This window comes from Xenopus tropicalis, chromosome 7 (assembly GCF_000004195.4).
Source record: "Xenopus tropicalis strain Nigerian chromosome 7, UCB_Xtro_10.0, whole genome shotgun sequence".
Classification (NCBI taxonomy): domain Eukaryota; kingdom Metazoa; phylum Chordata; class Amphibia; order Anura; family Pipidae; genus Xenopus; species Xenopus tropicalis.
The window spans coordinates 88,459,463-88,479,646 of NC_030683.2; the positions used below are offsets into that span (position 1 = coordinate 88,459,463).

The following is a 20,184-nucleotide window of genomic DNA, read 5'->3' on the forward strand; positions in this document are numbered from 1 at the left end:
GACTATGTATAGTAACTATCACACTGAAGAAATAAAAGTTGCGCAGGAAGAAGAATGTATGAGCAAGAATTTAGCAGTCAGAACAGAATTCTAGGAACTTAGGAATAATACATAGCTCCTTATAACTTGTTTGCCCTATTTAAAGACCCCTCCCAAGTGCTATCATCTTAGTGATGGACATACAATATATTAATGTATTTACCTTTCTAAACACACTTATTACATTAGTTTGACGCCTAAGAATTCTGTTAAACATGACATTTCTAAGAGCTTAATCTTTTGGTATGGTCAGGTAAAATGATTAGTGTGATACTTGATAGACAACCCTTCTAAAATTTCATTCCCTCCACTGACAACTTTCAAACTGTCTCTAGAAGCAAAATCAACAAATAACTATTTGTCAGAAACTACAGTTCCCAACCTCCCTAATGCTTGTGGCAAAAGGAAGCATGTTCCACCAAAAATGTACCAACATATAATGGAAATTATTCCCAAATAGTAAAAGGCTGTAGCAGCAAATGGAAGACCTACTTCATATTAACACTCTTGGCTCTGGAGAGCACAGGGTACCAATTTTTCATTCAGGGTTCATGGCCTGTTTAAGGTTATACTTCAGGCAGGCTGGCCCACAATGGACTATATTCAGCAGAGAGCAAGGCAAGAAAATATGAATTACTGAGCATAACAAACATTGCATACACCTTAGTCTTATGTTGCATGTATTTCAGCGCATATATAATAGCTATATTAAAGCTTAAACATTAAATGGTTATTGTCATAAAGTGTCAATGCCTTTAAATATTATGCAGCAGTTGATTTTAAATATGCAGAATATTGATCATACAACCTATATATGATTACTAGGTGCAAAGACATGGAAAATTGCCATCTGTCAGGTACAACTAAGTGCATGAGGCAGAAGGCTCAATTTGCTCCTGAAAATATAAGTCTATACCTAACACCTGTCTGACTAGGCAATAAGTACAGGTATTCTTTTACATGTTGCACCTTTAGGCGCTTGATGTTGCACTAGTTGAAATGAAAATTATTAAGAGGGGTATAAGTAAATGCCCATGTCCTACCTTCAATTTATGCCTATCTTCATTCAAAATGTAAGATTAAAACTCACCACCACTTTCTAATCATTCCTATGGGATTTTTAAAAGTGTATTTATGCAAGGATGAAAGTGAGAGTTCAGCAATTGACAAATAATCTTCTTACAACATTTTTAGTCAAGTTACCAATGCAAATATAGCATCGGAGTAAAAAGATTGAGTTTACTGAATGGCTCACATGGAAGTTTACACATTAAGTTTCCAAAATATAGGAAAAACAGTTTGTCTGAACCCTTTACTATAGATGAAGTATATACCATTCTTATGCTGCCAACTCCAACTATTTATCCCCTTGTTTTACATATAACGTTTTCCAGTGTACATAAGTGTTATTCTGAAACCCACTGAGAGAGGATGGGGGGGATCAGACACCTTCCATTTTCGTGTAATAAGTTATTTTTAGCTAAAAACAATGCTTTTTCAATAAAGATACTCTGATGATATGTATATGCCTCTTGCATTCCTATACCAAATAGCATGCCCATCTTCATTAATTGTGGCATTCACATTTAGGCTAGAATTCTGGAACAGAATCTTTCAATGTAGTTAAGCAGAAACAAAGTAAACGACAACAATTCTGATGTTTGTACTTTCTTTTAGCCCTCCAGTTTTTAACTGTTGAGTTTATATTACAATTAGTGTGGATCCAATGAATAGTCTAAGTGAAGCATTTTTTTAATTCACTACCACTTGTTGTAGACCGTAGGGAGCCGTAAAAGTGCTTGAACGAGCTTTTGACACTGCCAGTATTAACAAATATCCCTTGGGAGCAGTTAGAGTACCACAGCCACCATCAAAATTTTAACCCAGTCATTTCCATAAAGAGCAAATTCACTAAATTCACTTGATTAAAAACACACAAAGATTTCTAAGAAATCTGGTGACTTTGTACATTTCCCAAATACACAAAACACAAGTGTCATTGTATTGTATTCTGAGTTTTGTAAACTGAGAGCAGGACAAGGTGTGTAAAATTGCAGCCTGCCATACATTTGCTCATGTATGTAAGGCCACCAAATGATTGGATTTTGCCCATTTTTTATGACTGTATGAATAGGAAACCCAAAAATCAATGCAGTCGACTTACCTTCAACACACATTTCTACCTCTTCCAGATTCCTAAGGGTTATCCTCATTAGGCTGGAGTTTAGCATCAGCTCATTACGATGAGTGGGCCACATAGAGCGGGGGGCGGGATTAACAAAGAAAATCCTTGTGTCCCCTGTAGACACCTGATTGTCACAGATTGTGGGATCTCCAAATCCTCCAACCATTACTTTGTTCCCTCCATCCAGCAGAATATCATTTGTCACAATCTCTCGGCCCTTCAGATATCGCCATACTCTAACCTGAAAAGAAGTATGGCAGGTGATGAAAATTTCCATAGCATTTTACATCATAAACCAAACAACACACTCATAGCAGCATAACTGGAATAGAATTGGCCCTAAGGCTTTTTTTTTTTTTACCTCCCCACATCTACCCATGCATGTACTGATTTTGCAAGGACATCCACCTGTAATCACCTGCTGCCACACTATATTGCAGAGTGGCATGGTATCATATTCTACACCAGGGATTCCCTAACTGTGGAGTTGCAAAGCATTTACAAAGCATATTAGTGTTAAGTTTTAGAGTTACATTTTAGTATAGGCATTACAGCTGACCATGCATGCAATGACTAACAATTCAGCTAAAAAAATGCATTTTGTCTTGTGTCCACTCTGAAATCTCCATAAAAATGCTGGATGAAATCAGGCTGATCTGGCAGTTTGGAATCTGCGCTAACAACTGGATCACATTAAAGTGTTTGTAGCAGCTCTCTAGTTTGGAACTATAGCAGCTATGTTGTTGCAGTGGTCAAAATTACCCTAGCAATCAGGCACTGATCTGAATGAGAGACTGAAATATGAAAAGTAGAGTACTTGAATAGGAAGGTAAACATAATAAAAACTAACAGTAACAATAAAACAAAATTGTAGCCTCATAGGCCAATAGTTTTTGGCACCTGGGGTCAGGGACCCCCATATGAATGCTGGAAATTAGCAGAAGAAGGTGGAAAATAATTAAAAAAAAAAAAAAATGAAGGCCAATTGAAAAGTTGCTTATAACATACTAAAAGTTAACTTGAAGGTGAACAATTTCTTTATTAAGGCCAAGGCTTTAAAGCAGCCAATCCACTCCCATCTGCTCCATACTGTATCTGCACTGACAGGCACAGGGTCCTCTGCATGCAGACACACAAAGCGGGTTTCAGAGTGGACACAAGACAAAATGCATTTTTGCACCAAAATCTGCCCAAAGTAACCCCCAGTTAAACAGATTTAAAAAAAAAAAAAATTTTTTTTTTGTGACTGGCAATACTTGAGAAGAAGAATGTAAAACTAGAAAATCCTAGAGTACCTTTGCGTAACATCTGCTTTAAGTTGCAAAGTATGAAACAGCAGACAACCTCCAGACATGTGACTTTTTATACAGCCACCCAGACAAAAACCCACAACTTTACGCTAATTGCTATAATCAGCATTGTCTGTGCCAGGTCATGCAAAATCTGAGAAAGGATACAAGGCATGATGGAAGCTGTAATCATTTCACAGTTGAAAGACTACAATTCCCATCATGCATTTGCAATAAGGATGGAGTAGCTATACTTAAGTTTTTTAGTTTTTTTTTTTTAAGGAGGTCCCTTGCCTCTTTATATGCATAGGACAAGGCTGGATGGCAGCGATGGAGACATTTTTTTCATTTTCCATAACCCTAAATCCATATATCAGACAGACCTGGCTATGCTGCACAAGAGAACTGTGCAACAAGTCATCTCACCAGCATCTAATAAGGGAAGTGTGCTAATTGGGAGCCCTTTTATCTCAATGTCTCACATAACTTGAAGGAAATTATACTTCTCATGAATATATATTTTGCTTACAACAGAAACCTATAGATACATCTACCAAATGTAGATAGGGAAACAAATGGAGTGCAAAGGCCAATACTAATGTAGCAGCTCCACTTCTTTTGTCTAGCTTTTGTCTTTGTTCCTGTTGAAAGTCCTTCCCTCTACTAGTATGTGGGCTAACCCGATATTCCATCTAGCCCCCAAAGGAGCCCTGGGCATGGAGCATGCACAATGCGCCATGTCAGAGATTTAAGGGCACAGCACACAATTGATGGCTTCCCCCTCAGTGGTTGTCCACTCAAGCGTGCAGTTTTGAATTGATATCCACCCCATGTGCACAGTGACAGGCAGATGCAAGTATTATGAACAACAGGAGATAGAAGCTAGGTTGGACGGCAATGGTAGGGTTGCCAGATCACTTGAAAATTCAGGGACAAATACAATCAGTGTGGCCTTGCAACATGCATTCTTAAGAAGTAGCCTTCAATTTTCAAATAATCTGGTAACCGTAGGCATTTGTGTCTTTATAAATTGAAAAACCTTGACAGTGGATCCGCCACATGTGCTCTATGCCTAAATAACAGCCGGTAATGATGGTGCAGTTGTTTAAGCGTATACGCAGTAGAGACTGGGTAAAACTCTGATCCACTCACTTCCCTCTAAACATCAGTGTGCACTGACAATTACAGCATCCACCTGTCACAATACACAAGGAATGGTGTATTTGTAACCATTTACAACATTTTAGTTTATAAAAATAAGCTACTTTGTAGCCAGTGTAGCACACTGCCTTTTATAAATGTAGAATTGCTACGTGTCTCTGCAATCTGTTTTGGAGCACAGAGGCTGCCTCCTTGAATGCAATGTTACCTGGGTTCTGCAGTGCTGTATTTAAGAGGGGTGGGCAGAGCCCCTGGCAGCGGGTAAGTACAGGACTGACCTGCTTCTCCTGATAGTGTGGTCTATGACTGAGGTGCAGGCTACAGCTAGTCCGATGGAAGGAATACATTGAATAAGCAAGAAGGCCAAAGTAGCTTGGCATACGGTCTTTCCGCCTGCGTTTTGTGGGCAAGTGGAGAGAAGCGGATCCACTCTCATCCACTCATCCTCTCATTCCGTGTAGCTGCACTGACAGGAACAGCTTTGGCCTGAGTGCAGCTACACGGAGCAGAGCAGAGACTGAAAAACTGGAAAGAAGGCATTTTCGGGGCCGATCCCCACTCTATGTAGCTGCACTCAGGGCGAAAATGTGTCTGTCAGTGCAGCTACACGGAGCTGAGGGTGAGAGCTGATCTGCTTCTCTCCACCTGCCTACAAAATTCAAACAGAGAGAGGCAAACCATACACCAGGTGGGACTTTGTCCTAAGACGCATGTTTATGGCACCACTATACACATCAAATGTGAAAAAAATATTTTCCCACTGTAGTGTTACTGGCTCTCTACATGCATTCATAGCTGATCTATTTTAAAAAAATGGTTTACTTACCCCTTGGTTAAATGACTGCTGGCAAATTTTATTTTTAGGTAAAAGTTCAGTAATTTAGCAATGAGTAAAAACAGCACTGTATCTCTTTTTACTGATAAAGTTTAGACCTGCCTTTGTTCTAATGAAGCAATAATTGCGCTTACTGACACAGGAGAACCCTCCCACCACTCAGAATGTGCTGGTAATTCCAGGGTTCCCACTGCACCCCAGCAGACTGCACCTTAAGAATGACATGCAGGCCTCTTTTTTATTGCAGAGTGCTGGAAACAATACACACTTTGACAACTTTTAAAAATAACTATTTCCATTTCACGTTGTAATAGTCTTGCAAGTGCATGTCACAGGTGCTACATAATATTGTTATATAAAAATCAGTCCAATTACAACTATTTAACAGGGTAGTTTACTTTTAGTATGACATAGAATCAACATTTCAAATAGATCATGATTAGCCCATTCCCAGCATAAAAAAAACAACCATTTTATTATTACCTTTTCATCTTTCTTTTTGGAACCCCTCCTATTCATCTGCCAGTCACTCATTCAAATTACTGCCTGGTTGCTAGGGTTAACTGAACCCTAGCAACTAGATAGCTGCTGAAATTCCAAATTGGAGTGCTGCTAAACTACATGCCACATAATAAAATAAATAAATAAGACTAAGTGAAATTGCTATTAGAATATCATTGGTTGATACTAAAAGATAATTAAAAAGTGAACAACCCATTTCAAACATTATTGTACTGTAGTACAAATGGACAATCATTTTTCAAAAATACTGTAAACTATAATTTTTTAATGTTGTGAAGGGTATGTATAAAAAGGGGCAAATCAATGGCAAGGTGTTTAACAGCTATAGGAACCACACCAGGGCATATTTTTTTATAGTCTATAAGCCAACAGCTTCGGTGAAGTTGCCAGAGCAACCAATCAGATCCTTGCTTTTGTGTTCTAAATTGTAGGTGACCGTTCAAATCAAATTGCTGATTGGTTGCTAAGGACAACATCACCAGTAAACTTGGCTTACAAATATGCCCCTTAGGTGGCTTTACTACAGCTCCCAGGATGCCCTAATTTGGGCACCAATAGCATCTGGAGGACAGCAGGATGCACATCCCTTGATTAAACAACTTGTATGTACTCTCCCACTCAAAGCACCCTAAGATGAAAGGGCTGCATTCCCATACAAAGTGCTGTTCTGCCTTTGTAAAGAAAAAAAAAAAAAACAATTATTAAAGCTGGGCAGCAGGAGTGAGAGTTATATCACCCAGTCAGTCAGTACTGTAAAAGCTTCTTCCTTGCTCAGATTCTGGGCCAAGGACACAGGACTCTGTAGCTCTGTCTTCCAAGGCTGCTACAGGCATTTTTTTATTCATAACACTGCATTTGGAGTTTTGTGGCAAGTAATGGAGGGGAATGTTTCTTACACAGAAAGCAAGTATTTCAAAAGTTGTAGAAAAAATTGAGAGAATGGAAAAATATTTCTGAAATATTAAGACTAATTGATTAATAAAATCTAAAGGAGCAACATACCCCCCTTTTTAACACAAGTTCATTTAGTTAGGCTTGTAGACAGTAGTATAAACACTATCTGAACTTTCAAAAAATACATTTAAATAAATTTTTAAACAGACATATTCAGGGTCGGACTGGGAAAAATCCCGGTGGGCCCCGGCCCTAGTGGGCCCCAGCGGCCCAGTCCGACCTTTGCCGGCGCTCCCCCTACTGACTGTTCCTCCCCTGACGCGTTCAATTTATACGCGCTCGGGGAGGACGTCAGGCGGGGGCCCTGCGGGGGGGTTAGGGGACGCGGCTGGGGCACCTGCAGGGCCCCTGGGGCGGGAGCCCCGGTGGGCCCTGCACCCCCCAGTCCGACCCTGGACATACAGTATCTCCACAGACTGGAAGGAAACCATAGTTTCTCTGGTGAACTATTTCCCAACATCACTTATGCTAACAGTGTAATGCTACACCTCTCTAACATTGTTACATTGTAAAGTGATGTATTCTGGGACTTAAAGTCCCTCTGCTTCCCATAGTGGGTGGTGCACAGAATATGACAAACACAGAGGGACTTCAAGTACCAGAATCCCAGTATCACTTCACATTGGACAAGGTGAGGGAGGGGTATGTCTGTGTAAAAATACATTTATGTTTATTTTTGAAAGGTGAGTTAGTGCACCTTCTCCAGATATTCCCAACTGAATGAGCTCATGTCAAAAAGGGGGGTATATTTTATAGGGATGCACTGAATCCACTATTTTTGGGTTTGGCCGAGCCCCGAATCCTATATAAAAGATTAGCCTGAATACCAAACTGAATCCTAATTTGCATATGCAAAGAGTTATATGAAGGGTTAAACACAAGCACGTGAGAATTTTTTTTTACTTCCGTGTTCATGTGAGCAAAAGTCACGTGATTTTAAGCATTCAGAATCAGTTCAGCCAGGTATTTGGATTGGGCCAGATCCGAATACTGCCAAAAAAGGCAGAATCTTGCCCGAATCCTAAACCAAATCCTGCATTTGGCGTATCCCTAATATTTTCCCTTTAATGCTTTCAAGCCACAGCTATTCTCTGCTATTCACTACCTTTTCCACACTATAATTTGAGGGATCTCAGCAATTCTTTGTCTCTTTATGTTTCTCATTATTATGTCCCTTTCTAAAACAGACTGAAGCTTGCTATGTGCGTGGCAGATCTGTTTATCTGGCCATCAGGTGAACAGAGGTTGGCATCAGTTGGCCCAGGATGAACAGAGGGTTCCATCTATGTTCACATGAAAGACCTGTCAGTCTGCTGCAGTCACTAACTGGACTTTGGATAAGATTAATCCGATATCATGAAATGGAAAATATCTGGTCCTGTACTTGGGGTCAGTGAGCACATGTGGCATTCAGTAGGCATGATAGTTTTTAGGAAACAAAGCAGCAAGTAAAATCTTTAAAGGAACAGTAACACCAAAAAATGAAAGTGTATAAAAGTAACTAAAATATAATGTGCTGCGGCCCTGCACTGGTAAAAGTTGTGTGTTTACTTCAGAAAGTCTACTATCATTTATATAAATAAGCTGCTATGTAGCCATGGGGGCAGCCATTCAAAGGAGAAAAGGCACAGGTTATATAGCAGATAACAGATAAAACACTATTGTATTCTACAGAACTTATCTGTTATCTGCTATGTAACCTGTGCCTTTTCTCCTTTTTTCCAGCTTGAATGGCTGCCCCCATGGCTACACAGCAGCTTATTATATAAATTATAGTAGTGTTACTGTAGCAAACACACCAGTTTTACCAGTGCAGGGCAACAGTGCATTATATTTTTATTACTTTAAAGCTCTTTCATTTTTTGGTGTTACTGTTCCTTTAAATATGATTAATGGGAAAGGGTGAGCTTATGGCACAAATAAGCAACTATACAGAGGTTTGAATCATCGCCTGTGAGACCAACCCAAAGGCATGGGCTCCGATGCTCATGTGTTCAAGGCTTTCGCCAATGAACAGCATGCGCGGGCAGATCCACCTTTGCCAAAGCTAGAGTGAGAACCACCAAGTCTTGGCCTAGGGTCAAACCCAGAGGACTATGACACCTATCCAGTGTGCACAAATCAAACACAAAAAGGGTGCTGAAGTTTGCAGGTGCAATGCCAATAATTGCCTTGGTAAGGCTCCAGCTGGCAGCTGGAAAGTAAAAAAGAAAAATACCTCCCGCCCGCCTATTGGCTGGGGCAAAGGAAGTGAAGCATGATTAGGCAGAAGGAGCATGTGCGAAGCCCCGGACAAGAAATAATACAGCAGCTCTTCCCTAATGGGAACACAGCTCCTATACTTTCATCAAGCTTCCGCTTCAGCACAATTAGCGCCTTGGTTGGACCTCATTGGCTATGATACTGCCACTGCGCAAAGCTCAACTATACAGACATAGCACAAGTAAAAATTCTATCACTAGGTGCAACAGTTGTAAATAGTCCATTCACACAACATTCACATGTAGATTGGGCAGGTTTGATTTTCATGTTGGAGCGAGGAACGCATGGGCTCTTTGATGCAGTCCTTGCTCTGTTGGCTCGTATTCTCCTCACTGTAATCCAATCATTTGGCCCTTGGTTTAAACAATTAGATTAACCCAATATACGCATCAAGGGAAAGATCCGTTTGTTTGGCAAACTTGCCAAACGAGCAGATACTATAGGGGTCCCCAACCTTTCTGACCCATGAGCCACATTCAAATGTAAAAAGAGCTGAGGAGTAACACAAGCATGAAAAGTTCCTGGGGGATGGCCAAATAAGGGCTGCGATTGGCTATTTGGTAGGCCCTATGTGGACAGGCAGCCTAAAAGGGGCTCTGGCAGTAAATCTGGTTATTATGCATCCAAAACTTTCCTTCAAGCCAGGAATTTAAAATAAGCACCTGCTTTAAAGCCACTGGGAGCAACATCCAAGGGGTTGCATGCTAGACACTGGTTTGGATCACTGCTATAGTGTATGCCCAGGTTTAGTCTAATGTCACACCATGTATTTTCTCCACCAGCAGAGAAAGGACCAATTCTGACACTATGTATATTGGGACAGGAATGAATGTCATCATCTTATGTTTGCATACTATAAATACCACCCTGTATGAGCAGTGGCAGGCAGATATCACTAATTCCTGTCACTACACATATGGTGCTGCTATGAGCTATATTGTACTTTTTCCACCACTGGTTTTTTATCAGCAGAGAAAATATACGGTATATACACACGGGAAGATTGGTCACCAACGTGAAATCATGGGTGACAAAACACCTGTAAACACCCTTCCATTGCCATGCATTTAAAACACCACGAGAATGTCAGCATAATAGAGTAGCTGAGTGAAAAAGGGCTAAAAAAAAGGATGGCTTTTTTTTGTATTGACATGCTTGCGGCAATTTAAATGCATTGCAATAGACAGGTATTTTCAAGCATGTTATCATTTCCTAAGGGCTCCGGCACACGGGGAGATTAGTTGCCCACGACAAATCTCCCTGTTCGCGGGTGACTAATCTCCCCGAGTTGCCATCAGTTGCCATCCCACCGGCGAAAATGTAAGTCGCCGGTGGGATGGCACACGCTTTTTTTAGCCCTTTTTCACTCAGCTACTCTCTTATGCTGACATTCTCGTGGTGTTTTAAATACATGGCAAATCGGCGAAGTTGCTGCGCGAGGCATTTTCGGCGATTCGCCGAAATCGCGCCGCCGCGTGTGCCATCCCAACTGATGGCAACTGATGGCAACTCGGGGAGATTAGTCGCCCGCGAACAGGGAGATTTGTCGCGGGCGACTAATCTCCCCGTGTGCCAGAGCCCTTAGGCAGGTTGATAGCCATAAAATCCCTTAGAGGGCCTCCAGGTGGATAGCCTCGTCTTCTACCATTCCGTGTTTACTAACAAGATGAAAGGCAAAGATGATCATTTTAGCAGCCACACTGATCTGCTACATCTCAAACTATGTATTCAAGCATGATGGGATGAGAATCAATGCAGTCTTTTATTTTGTTTACACAAGAATTCAGTAAGGAAAGTCTCAAAGAATCTAAAAAACATAAAGCCTGTCATGCCTGCTAGTTTCAGAGCAGATTTATCATACTGTGTGTTTAGAACTTAATGCATAAAAACTCACCCACGTTATAATCATCTAATCAAGTGTATTTATTAACTGGTAAACACTAACTTTCACCAACTGATGAAATACACTAAAAATCCCATAGGAATAAATAGAACATGGGTGAGTTTTTATGTAAGCTCTAATCTCACATTTTGATAAATCTGCCCCTTAATGTACCTATAGTAAAATTATATTAAATGTTTGCCACTTTTCAAAGTGCCCTGATCTGTTTTCACATCAATGCATTTTTTCATCCCCGGGAATATGCTGAAAATTCTATGAAATGTGCCAGAATGGTGGACAAAAAAAAGTGAATCAGATAAGAGAATTCCTGTAGATATTGCAGATAAACATTTTTATAATGCTTTCCTGATCGCTGACTTTATCTCTATACTTAAGATACATAGCAAGGCACCAATTAACACTCTATCATTTTTCCCACTCAGCATCTTAACACTGGAATGCCAAGTATTTGTTCAGTAAATGTCCTGTGCCGACCTCCCCTGAAAACACATAATCCTCTTGCTAAAGCGCTCACTATTAACAGCAAAAAGAAAATACTTATTTTAATTGTTTTTCATTCTTCTATGAAGAATGAAAGAAAGAGCAAAACTCAATGAATTGGATGCACAGAACCTCATATTTATATATATTTTATTCTACTTTATGGCCTATTAGCACATTTTTGCCTTCTCTAAGGCACCTGCTGTTTGCCAAAATGCCATATTTTGTGGTCATTTGCTCCCCCTTTATGGGTCTCATTAAAACAATCTACACCCATTAATTCCCTCCTAGTTCTAGTTTCTTTATTGATTTTTTTAGCACAGCAATAACATGAACAAACTTGTTTGCAAAGGAATAAATCGCTGCAGTCACATATCTGGCCAAAATGGTGGCCCTGCCCATACACATTCCTTCCTCCCAAAAAAGGGTTAAGTCTGCTGTAAACTCCCAGGCCGTAGCCGGTGCTCTGATCTGGATTCTGGATTGTGGTTTTACAACACAAGAGGGAGGAAAAAAAGAGTAGCCTCGGGGGCTAGCTGGAAATTCAATAACTGCAAGTGTTGAAAGTGCAGAGCTTTTGAAAGAGTTGTATTTACAAAATGGGCACATCGCTGTATCGTTCCCTCAGTCTAATAACAGCCTAGAGACCAAAGGCAGGGCTATTTGTATGACAGAAATCCGTTCCTTAATGTTCAGCAATCTAAAAATATCAAAATTACACACTTTGCCTTAAATCCCAACTGGAAACACATGTTCATGCAGCTCCTAAGTGCTCAGTGTAGCAAGGAGAAAATCATTAAAAAAGGTTTTAAGAACATTTTCATTTTTGAGTATTATTACTGTACTTTTGTACACTTACCCTGCCACTCATACAGAAACCGAGATAAGATGCAAACAGCTCTGTCTGCACAAGCAGGGCAATTTCAATAAAGGCCAAAGAGGGGCTTTTGCCCAGGGCCCATCAGAACAAGGGAGCAACCAACAGACCTTTTGCTTGCTATAGCTTTGCAAGAAGGATCAGAAATGACGGATCCATTATTGTAATCAACTGCAAGAGTTCTACAATGTAAGCATTTCATTTTTTTAAAAGAGAAGTAAAGATGGCCATACAGGGGCTAATAATATTTATCGATTTGGTCCTACCAGACCAAGTCAGTGCCTTATTGGGGGCACTCAGATGGGCTTACCCGACTGATATCTATCTGAAAATTGACCGGATATTGATCAGGCAGATTTAAAACCTCGCTCTGGCAGCATGCATTTACCATTATTATGGCCCTGAGCATAAGGCGAATTCTCGGCCTGTGCTTATATGCAGGCTAAGAATCCACACCATGTGGCTCTAACCTAAGGCTCCTGTCACACATGGATGTTGTGTGATAGTAGCCTTAGAGGAAACAATAATGGTGTTACGTGGAATGTTTCAAAAAAACTACCTGACAGCTATCAACCATAAATTATTTATATAGAATAACGTATGTGGAGCTACTTCAATATATATATCTTGGTCAAACAGTCTCAGTGAGAGAGTGACTACCCTGGAACCTGCTGAACAATTTCTGTAGATAGAAAAATGCATTAGATGTGCAATGCAGCAGCACCCGTTGGTCCATGGCCTGTAGATTCTGACATCAGGTGATGTTTCGAATTACAAGGTAACTGTAAAACTTCACAAGTTGTGCACAACTTAAGGCCCCTCAGTTGATGAAGTACAAGTCTTACCACCCTTCATAGCAATTTTTTTTAGTCTAGTGAGATCTGGATGGCGACAGTTGAATGAATTTTATCAGAATAGCTATGGGTCCATAACCTCCATCACCAGTGAACCACATACCCCTGCCTCCCACCTCAAACCAGTGCAGGTCCCCTCTCTCCATGTGGCTGTGGGATGCACTTTCCTTATAGTACTTACACTGCCGTCTCCTAATTTAAAGGGCCTTACATGCTGATCTTTCAATGACCATCCTTATAAAAGGATGCAGAATACATTAAAATACATATATTGTGCTTATATACATTTCCGTTCAGCATGAATTTCTCCATTTCAGTATATTCTGTATGTGCATCTCAATGCTTGTACTTGATGTACTTGCACATCAAGTACATGAAAAAATTGCCCCCATAAATGCTCCCCCAGCTCTAGTACCACTATACTGCATTGATCTCAGCAATAGCCATTCACTAAAAGATTCTGGCAGCAGTAACTTAGAAGTAAATCACAAATGAAATCCTCAGCTTGTGTACTTAATCTGCTCTAGTGCCTTTCTAACAGGCAAACACTTGAAATTGCCACAATGTACGACTTGCTGAATCAGAAGTCTGAACAGGTTGGAAGCTGTACAGAAAGAACCAGGCTCCTCCTCCAGAAGAAACTTTCATCTCCTCATATCCACTGTTTTACAGACTGTGATTTGTGCCGCAAGACCCAGCCCAGACTATTCTTGGGCAGCATTTGGCTGCAGCAGGTCACAGTTAGCGTCTTGTTCTTGCTCCTGGAACCAGCAAATACAGTACCAACACCACATTCAGCTTCAGACAGCGCTGTTTAGCTGTTATACTCAGTAGGCCAAATCTTTGTAGGCCACACAAGAGCAAGAAAGAATATTTAGTGTGCATATTATATAGAAAGAGACAGAAGAAAGACACAGAGCAGGGATGACAAACTTGCAACCCTCCACTGTTGTATAGCTACAACTCCCAGGTCCCCAGCAGCAGAAGACAAGGAGTAGTGCCAATGCTGCTGTATGGCTGCCCATGAGGCATGTGTGTTTAAAGCATAAAAAATATAGAGATTTGTTACTGTATATTCAAAGTTATTTACATGCACAGACAGTGACTGGCAATGTAGGATATAAGTAAAGTCAAGGGTGAGACTGAACACGAAGAAAGGGGTATATATGGAGCCCATTGCACATCCTAAGAACCCTAAATATATTTGTATGTTTTAAAGGTAGTTCCCACTGTGACAGATCTACTATTGAATTAGAGAGACCTCAGAGAGAAAGTCCATGAACAGGAAGAGACAGGTTACTCAGAACCCTGCTGACCTGGCACTTCTGGGCAACCAAAGCACATTATACTGAACAATTGCAGATTGCAAAAATAATTAGATTTTTGTCAGCTATATAAGTGGCCCTGTGCTTGACAGAAGCTCGCTGCAATCATTATTGCTACATCCAAACTCTAAGTTTAACAATCTGACCTTTAGGGGCCTCAACTTCATTAAAGTCTAGGAATGGGGTTTTATTTTACCTCTGTAATCATTACTGAAATCCCACACTGCTGCCATTTACCCTTACATGTTACAGGAATAACAATACTGCTGTTATATTGAAAAGCAATATGGGCACAAACCCTGATTATGATTCCATCAAAAGATGCTAGCAATAGGCACTTCCCATGCCAAAGTGCAGCAAAATTTCAGTCATTATCTTTTAAAAATATTTAGTAAAACATATGTGTATAGGTTACTCTGCACTATCTATCTATCTATCTATCTATCTATCTATCTAGAGTGGGAGCTGCAGCCCTGCATGCTATGCTGAAGTAAAACCAAACGTCAGCCCCAGATTCCAATAAAACAGCATGTCCCGCTGGCAATTTCTCTGAAGCCGGTAGAATGCTTTACTGTCTAGCCCAAGCAATAACTTTTGAACAAAGTAGTGCACAGAGAAGCAGGCAAATCCATACAAAGCGCATTTGATGTACTCTAATCCCCCCTGCGCACGCTGCTGCCACTTTAATCAGGTGGAACGCCGCGTCTCCCGATGTTGAAAACCCACCCAGCGACACAAGCGCAGCGACACAAGCCCAGGTGAAGCGCAGGTGCCCCCTAGTACCTTGCAGGAGTAGGTGTGGTGCACCGGGTCCACGTTCATGATCTCCTCCACCGTCCCGGTGAGCACAACGTTCGCCTCCTCTTCCCTCAGCTCCAGCTCCCTCTCGGGACACGGGCCCCTGCTGAACCCCAAACCTACCGCCGCCAGAGCCCATAAAGTCCAAAGAAGCACGGCCGGAGCTCCCCACCTTCTTCCCATGGCTGAGGAGGGGGGTAACGAGGGTAAAGGAGAGCGGAGAGAGATGGGGGAGAAGAGCAGCTCTCCCAAGTCTGCGCTGCTGCGAGGGCTTCCCCTGGCTCTGCTAGTGCCGCTCAAAGGAAAACCTTTCCACTTAGAAAGAGAAGACAAACCCACCCAAGAGGAGGAGGAGGGGGGGAGGAGAGCTGATTATGTGAGGTCTTCTTATGGGGCTGGGGGGGATTTGCATCCAATCTGAATTGCTGATAAGCACAAGAGGGGGTGGTAGTGGTGGCAGCTCTGTCCTCTCTACTCGCCGATTGCTCCCACCCCCCTTTCCCCCTTCTCTGTCTCTTAATGGGGAAAAGTAAAGGAGAACGCCACCTCCAGGAAATGCGGCTCAAATCAGGTTAATGGATAATCGGGAGTGCAACGTGATCTGCTTGCTAAAGGTGCATGAGCAACAGGGCTGGGAAGGAGAGGAGGCTGCGCTGGGAGTCCTGGCACGGTGCCCACTGCTCCAGTCACTGCTGCACTTGGGAGAAGATGAAGGGGAATTGGAACCGAGTCTGAATGCAGGACAGATCTGAGCAGGCTCCAGGCTCAAACATACACCTTTTCAGAAAGGTAGTATTCAAAGAGCTCTTTTAACCTGGATGGCTGCCCGGCCATCGCACAGGGGCGGATCTTGGGATTGCTAGGGGCCCTGGCCTGTTTGGTATAGGGGCCCAAAGGGGCATCAGCCTTTGCAATATATGTTTTGGTTTGTTTTGTTACTAAAGTTAAGAGGTGCCTAAAATTCATTTGCTTTAGGGCACCATTTAAACTAAATCACTTGCCACCCTACAGACCTCTAAAGCAGTCTGATTTATATGCCTAGGTTTGTTGCCAATAAAATAACATCCAGAAAACAGAGGCATCCCTTAAAAAGCAATGTTTGCCTGGACTGAATCAAATCATCCATCTACTCATGGCATTTGGCTTGTCCTGCCAATCCAATGCGCTGCACACATGTTCACACGCATGCACTCCTTCTTTGTTCTGCAGAATGCATCTCTGTAACATTAGACCAGTTTGCCCAGATATACAGCAGACCCATCAGATCAGATCCAGGTCACTTTTTACCTGTCCAGAGGGATGCCAATTTAACAATGTACATTATCTTCATTGTTTTATGCAAGTCATAGTGATGACAGCTAGTTTGGAAATCAGAACTATGAGGTGCGCTGTGCTGCTACCCATCCCAAAATGCTTCCCATTACTTAAACGGGAAGCACCTCTAGACACCTCTAGATGTTCTGAACTTGGGTGCTTGTCATCTTATGGCAACAGCTCATGAGGAGATTACAGGTGGTTTGCCCATGTTTTTTTTTCTCACAGAACCCAGAAACTCCATGTATGCCATTGGCCTAAGAGGAAATATATTCCATTCTGCCTTTTGTTTAGCAGAAAATTGGGCATGATCAAAGGACTTTAGTTTATTCACGAAATATTGCTTCAATGCTAGGCATGCTAAGAAAGGATAAAGGCATATGATAATCACATGTTTTCATTTTTATCCTTATCTCCTCCACTTTTCTTGTATAAACAAAACATTAGAGTGCAGGTTTATGATATTCAGGAACAAAGTATTTTCTAATTTTTCCATAAGACAGAGCTAGAATGGCATGACCACAAGAAAGCTGTCAGGAAGTATAGAAGTAGTGGAGTGGCTTTACAACTATACATTTTCCAGTGCAAATCAGGAATAACTAAACCTTTTGGGTTCCCCCCCCCCAGAGATAGTGAAAGTAGTTACTGTTGTGGATATCCAGAGAACTGGGGCATATTTATAGTATGTTTCACTGCATTTTATATTGGCTAAGAGTGACCCAACCAAATGATGCACCAAAATATTGAACCAAAAATCTTAAAGAGGTATTATACACGTTTGTTAAGTATAATCACAATAAAAAGGAAAAATGTTTTACACCTTTTCTTTTAATTAAAAAATCCATAATTGTTATTATAAAGTACTAATGGAAAAAATATTTGTTTTTCACTGAACTCAATCCTCAGAGAACTCATCCAGGCCCCTCTTAAAGACATTAACAGAATCTGCCATTACAACATCACTAGGAAGGGCATTCCTCAACCTCCCTGCCCTCACCGTGAAAAACCACCTACGCTGCTTCAAATGGAAGCTCCTTTCCTCTAATCTAAAGGGGGGGGGGGGGTCTCTGGTGCGTTGATTGTTTTTATGGGAAAAAAGAACACCCCCTATTTGTCTATAATCCCCTCTAATGTATTTGTACAAAGTAATCATGTCCCCTCGCAAGCGCCTCTTTTCCAGAGAAAATAACCCCAACCTCGACAGTCTCACCTCATAGTTTAAATCTTCAATCCCCTTTACCAGTTTAGTTGCAGTCTCTGCACTCTCTCCAGCTCATTAATATCCTTCTTAAAGGATATGTAAAGCCTACATCGGCCTACAATGTATATCAGTTGGGCACATCTCCCCCACCCAAATGGCATCATTTGTACTGCATATATCCCCTCCGCATGCCAGCACCATCACATGTTCCTAAAGCAAATAGCAGCTTTTACCCGGTGGCCATTTTTCCTCAGTTACATTTAAATCTGCAAGCAGCATACACATACAAAGACCTTAATTCAGCATACATTTCATCAAGAATACAGGCTCACACAGGCAGAACTGTCTTTGATAAAAGTTCTGCTTTGTTTGAGCACTGTAATGGTAAATCTGAGCTCAGGAGAAAATTGAAGCAGACAGCTAGAGCTGAGTTTCTATGGGAACCAGCAATGCCATCTCTTCCCTGGCTGCTAGACTGGGGGGCGTGTTAGTAATCTGAGTTTAGAACAACTGAGCATGTCTGGCAAGCCAGGAACCAAAGCAAATGCCCGAGGGGGGGGGGGGGGGGGGGGCAAGTGGGTTACAGGAGGAGAAGGAAATCTAAGTGATTAAGGGGATGCTGCAGCCATACTATTAACCTCTGGAAAACCAGTGTAGCTGCTATTGAAAGATTTCAAAGAGGCTGTTCACTGATTACATTTTTGTGTGTGGGGTTTACATGTCCTTTAAGGACTGGAGCCCAAAACTGCACTGCATACTCAAGGTGAGGCCTTACCAGGGACCTATAAAGAGGCAAAATTATGTTTCATCCCTTGAGTCAATGCCCTTTTTTATACAAGATAGAACTTTATTTGCTTTAGTAGCCACAGAATGACACTGCCTGGAATTAGACAACTTGTTATTTACAAAACCCCTCAGATCCTTCTCTATTATAGCCTTTCTCAAAGTGACTCATGTCAAACATGTGATGATGGGAATCTTGCTAATTGTGATGTCATACTACATCAACAACAACAATCTGAACAAGAACGTTAATATAATTGTAATAAAAGAGCATTCATGTATCACACTTTAAAATTGTTTAGTAGCAATATATGTATAAATTACAAGGTTAGTAAATTGCAAGTTATTACCCATAATACAAAATCTTTACATTTTACCAAATCAGCATCACTAAGCACCAATGTTAATCCTTAGCACAGAATACTGGCAGTGTGCAGACAATGCACAGGGAAACAGATTTGCGTGTTTTACGCCTGCAAAGAAAACTCCATGTGTCACATTGGCCAAAGGGCAATGCTTAGCGTTTTGTCATCCTAGTGATTTCAAGGTCAGCAGACAGGGAGCAAAACATTTGGGATCAACTGCTATTCATTCCAATGTGAATTGCATGTTCCCACGGGTGCCCTCATGGGTCATGCAGTTATTACCCAGAATTGTTGCCTAATGCATTTTTGAGTGTTAATTGACTGACCTGCTGGTGCAGATGATTCCTTTTGGAATAAATGAGGGCATTTTGTTTGCCAGGCTAGAAAATGCTTGAAACCGCCTAGTGTGCCATTACCCTTAGCTGCAGCTTTGTTAGGCTTTGCGTTAAGGAGCAGCTCATTATACAGACAATGAGCTCATGTTGAAAATGGGTATATAATGTCCCTTTAAGATATCTGCACGAAAACAAACTGATATTCAGTAGCCTCCTTATACCACAATATCCAGCAAAAAAATCTGGCAGTGACTTTTCATGCGACTCCCAAACCACTAGGGCTAAAAGTTGAAATATATTTGGGTTCTTCTTGCAATAAGGATAACATTTCCACATCAAGTGCTGTCTTCCATTATCAGTGTTCAGCACTATTTCTTTGGCTGCGCCATATAACCAGCCAACCCCTGCATTACCTAATTATACATATTGCAGATTACACACTAATAGTCTGGCTCAGTCCCCTGACACAGGGCTTGGGCTATTCTAGAGTTTTTTGCAGGTATAAATTAAAGGGTTATGGAAAATACAAATTCATGGCATGACTAAAACACTTTCATCAGATCCCGGGATTAACCAGTTATGTTTCTCAGGTTGCTGTAAAGCATTCATTCATATTCACACTGGCCTCTTTCTGAGTTTACAGTCTTTATTATAAACTACAGGAATCAAAGATTGAAAGAAGATGCCGCCCCCTTTCCCCCA

General features: G+C 41.3%; 1 protein-coding gene across 6 annotated transcripts in view; it reads right to left on the bottom strand.

The window, feature by feature from the left end:
- Positions 1-15,970, bottom strand: part of agrn (agrin) — a 241,681-nt gene extending 225,711 nt beyond the window's left edge. For 3 of the 6 annotated variants that reach the window (XM_012967110.3, XM_018096015.2, XM_018096012.2), the window contains exons 1-2: positions 15,470-15,970; positions 2,204-2,465 (exon numbers count right to left, since the gene is read on the bottom strand). In XM_012967110.3, coding sequence (XP_012822564.1) covers positions 2,204-2,465; positions 15,470-15,667 — 460 coding nt within the window. In that variant the 5' untranslated portion in view covers positions 15,668-15,970. The remainder of the gene's footprint in view (positions 1-2,203; positions 2,466-15,469) is intronic. The other 3 variants (XM_018096014.2, XM_018096013.2, XM_018096016.2) reach the window with 1 other exon arrangement.
- Between the last annotated feature and the right edge of the window lie 4,214 nt (positions 15,971-20,184).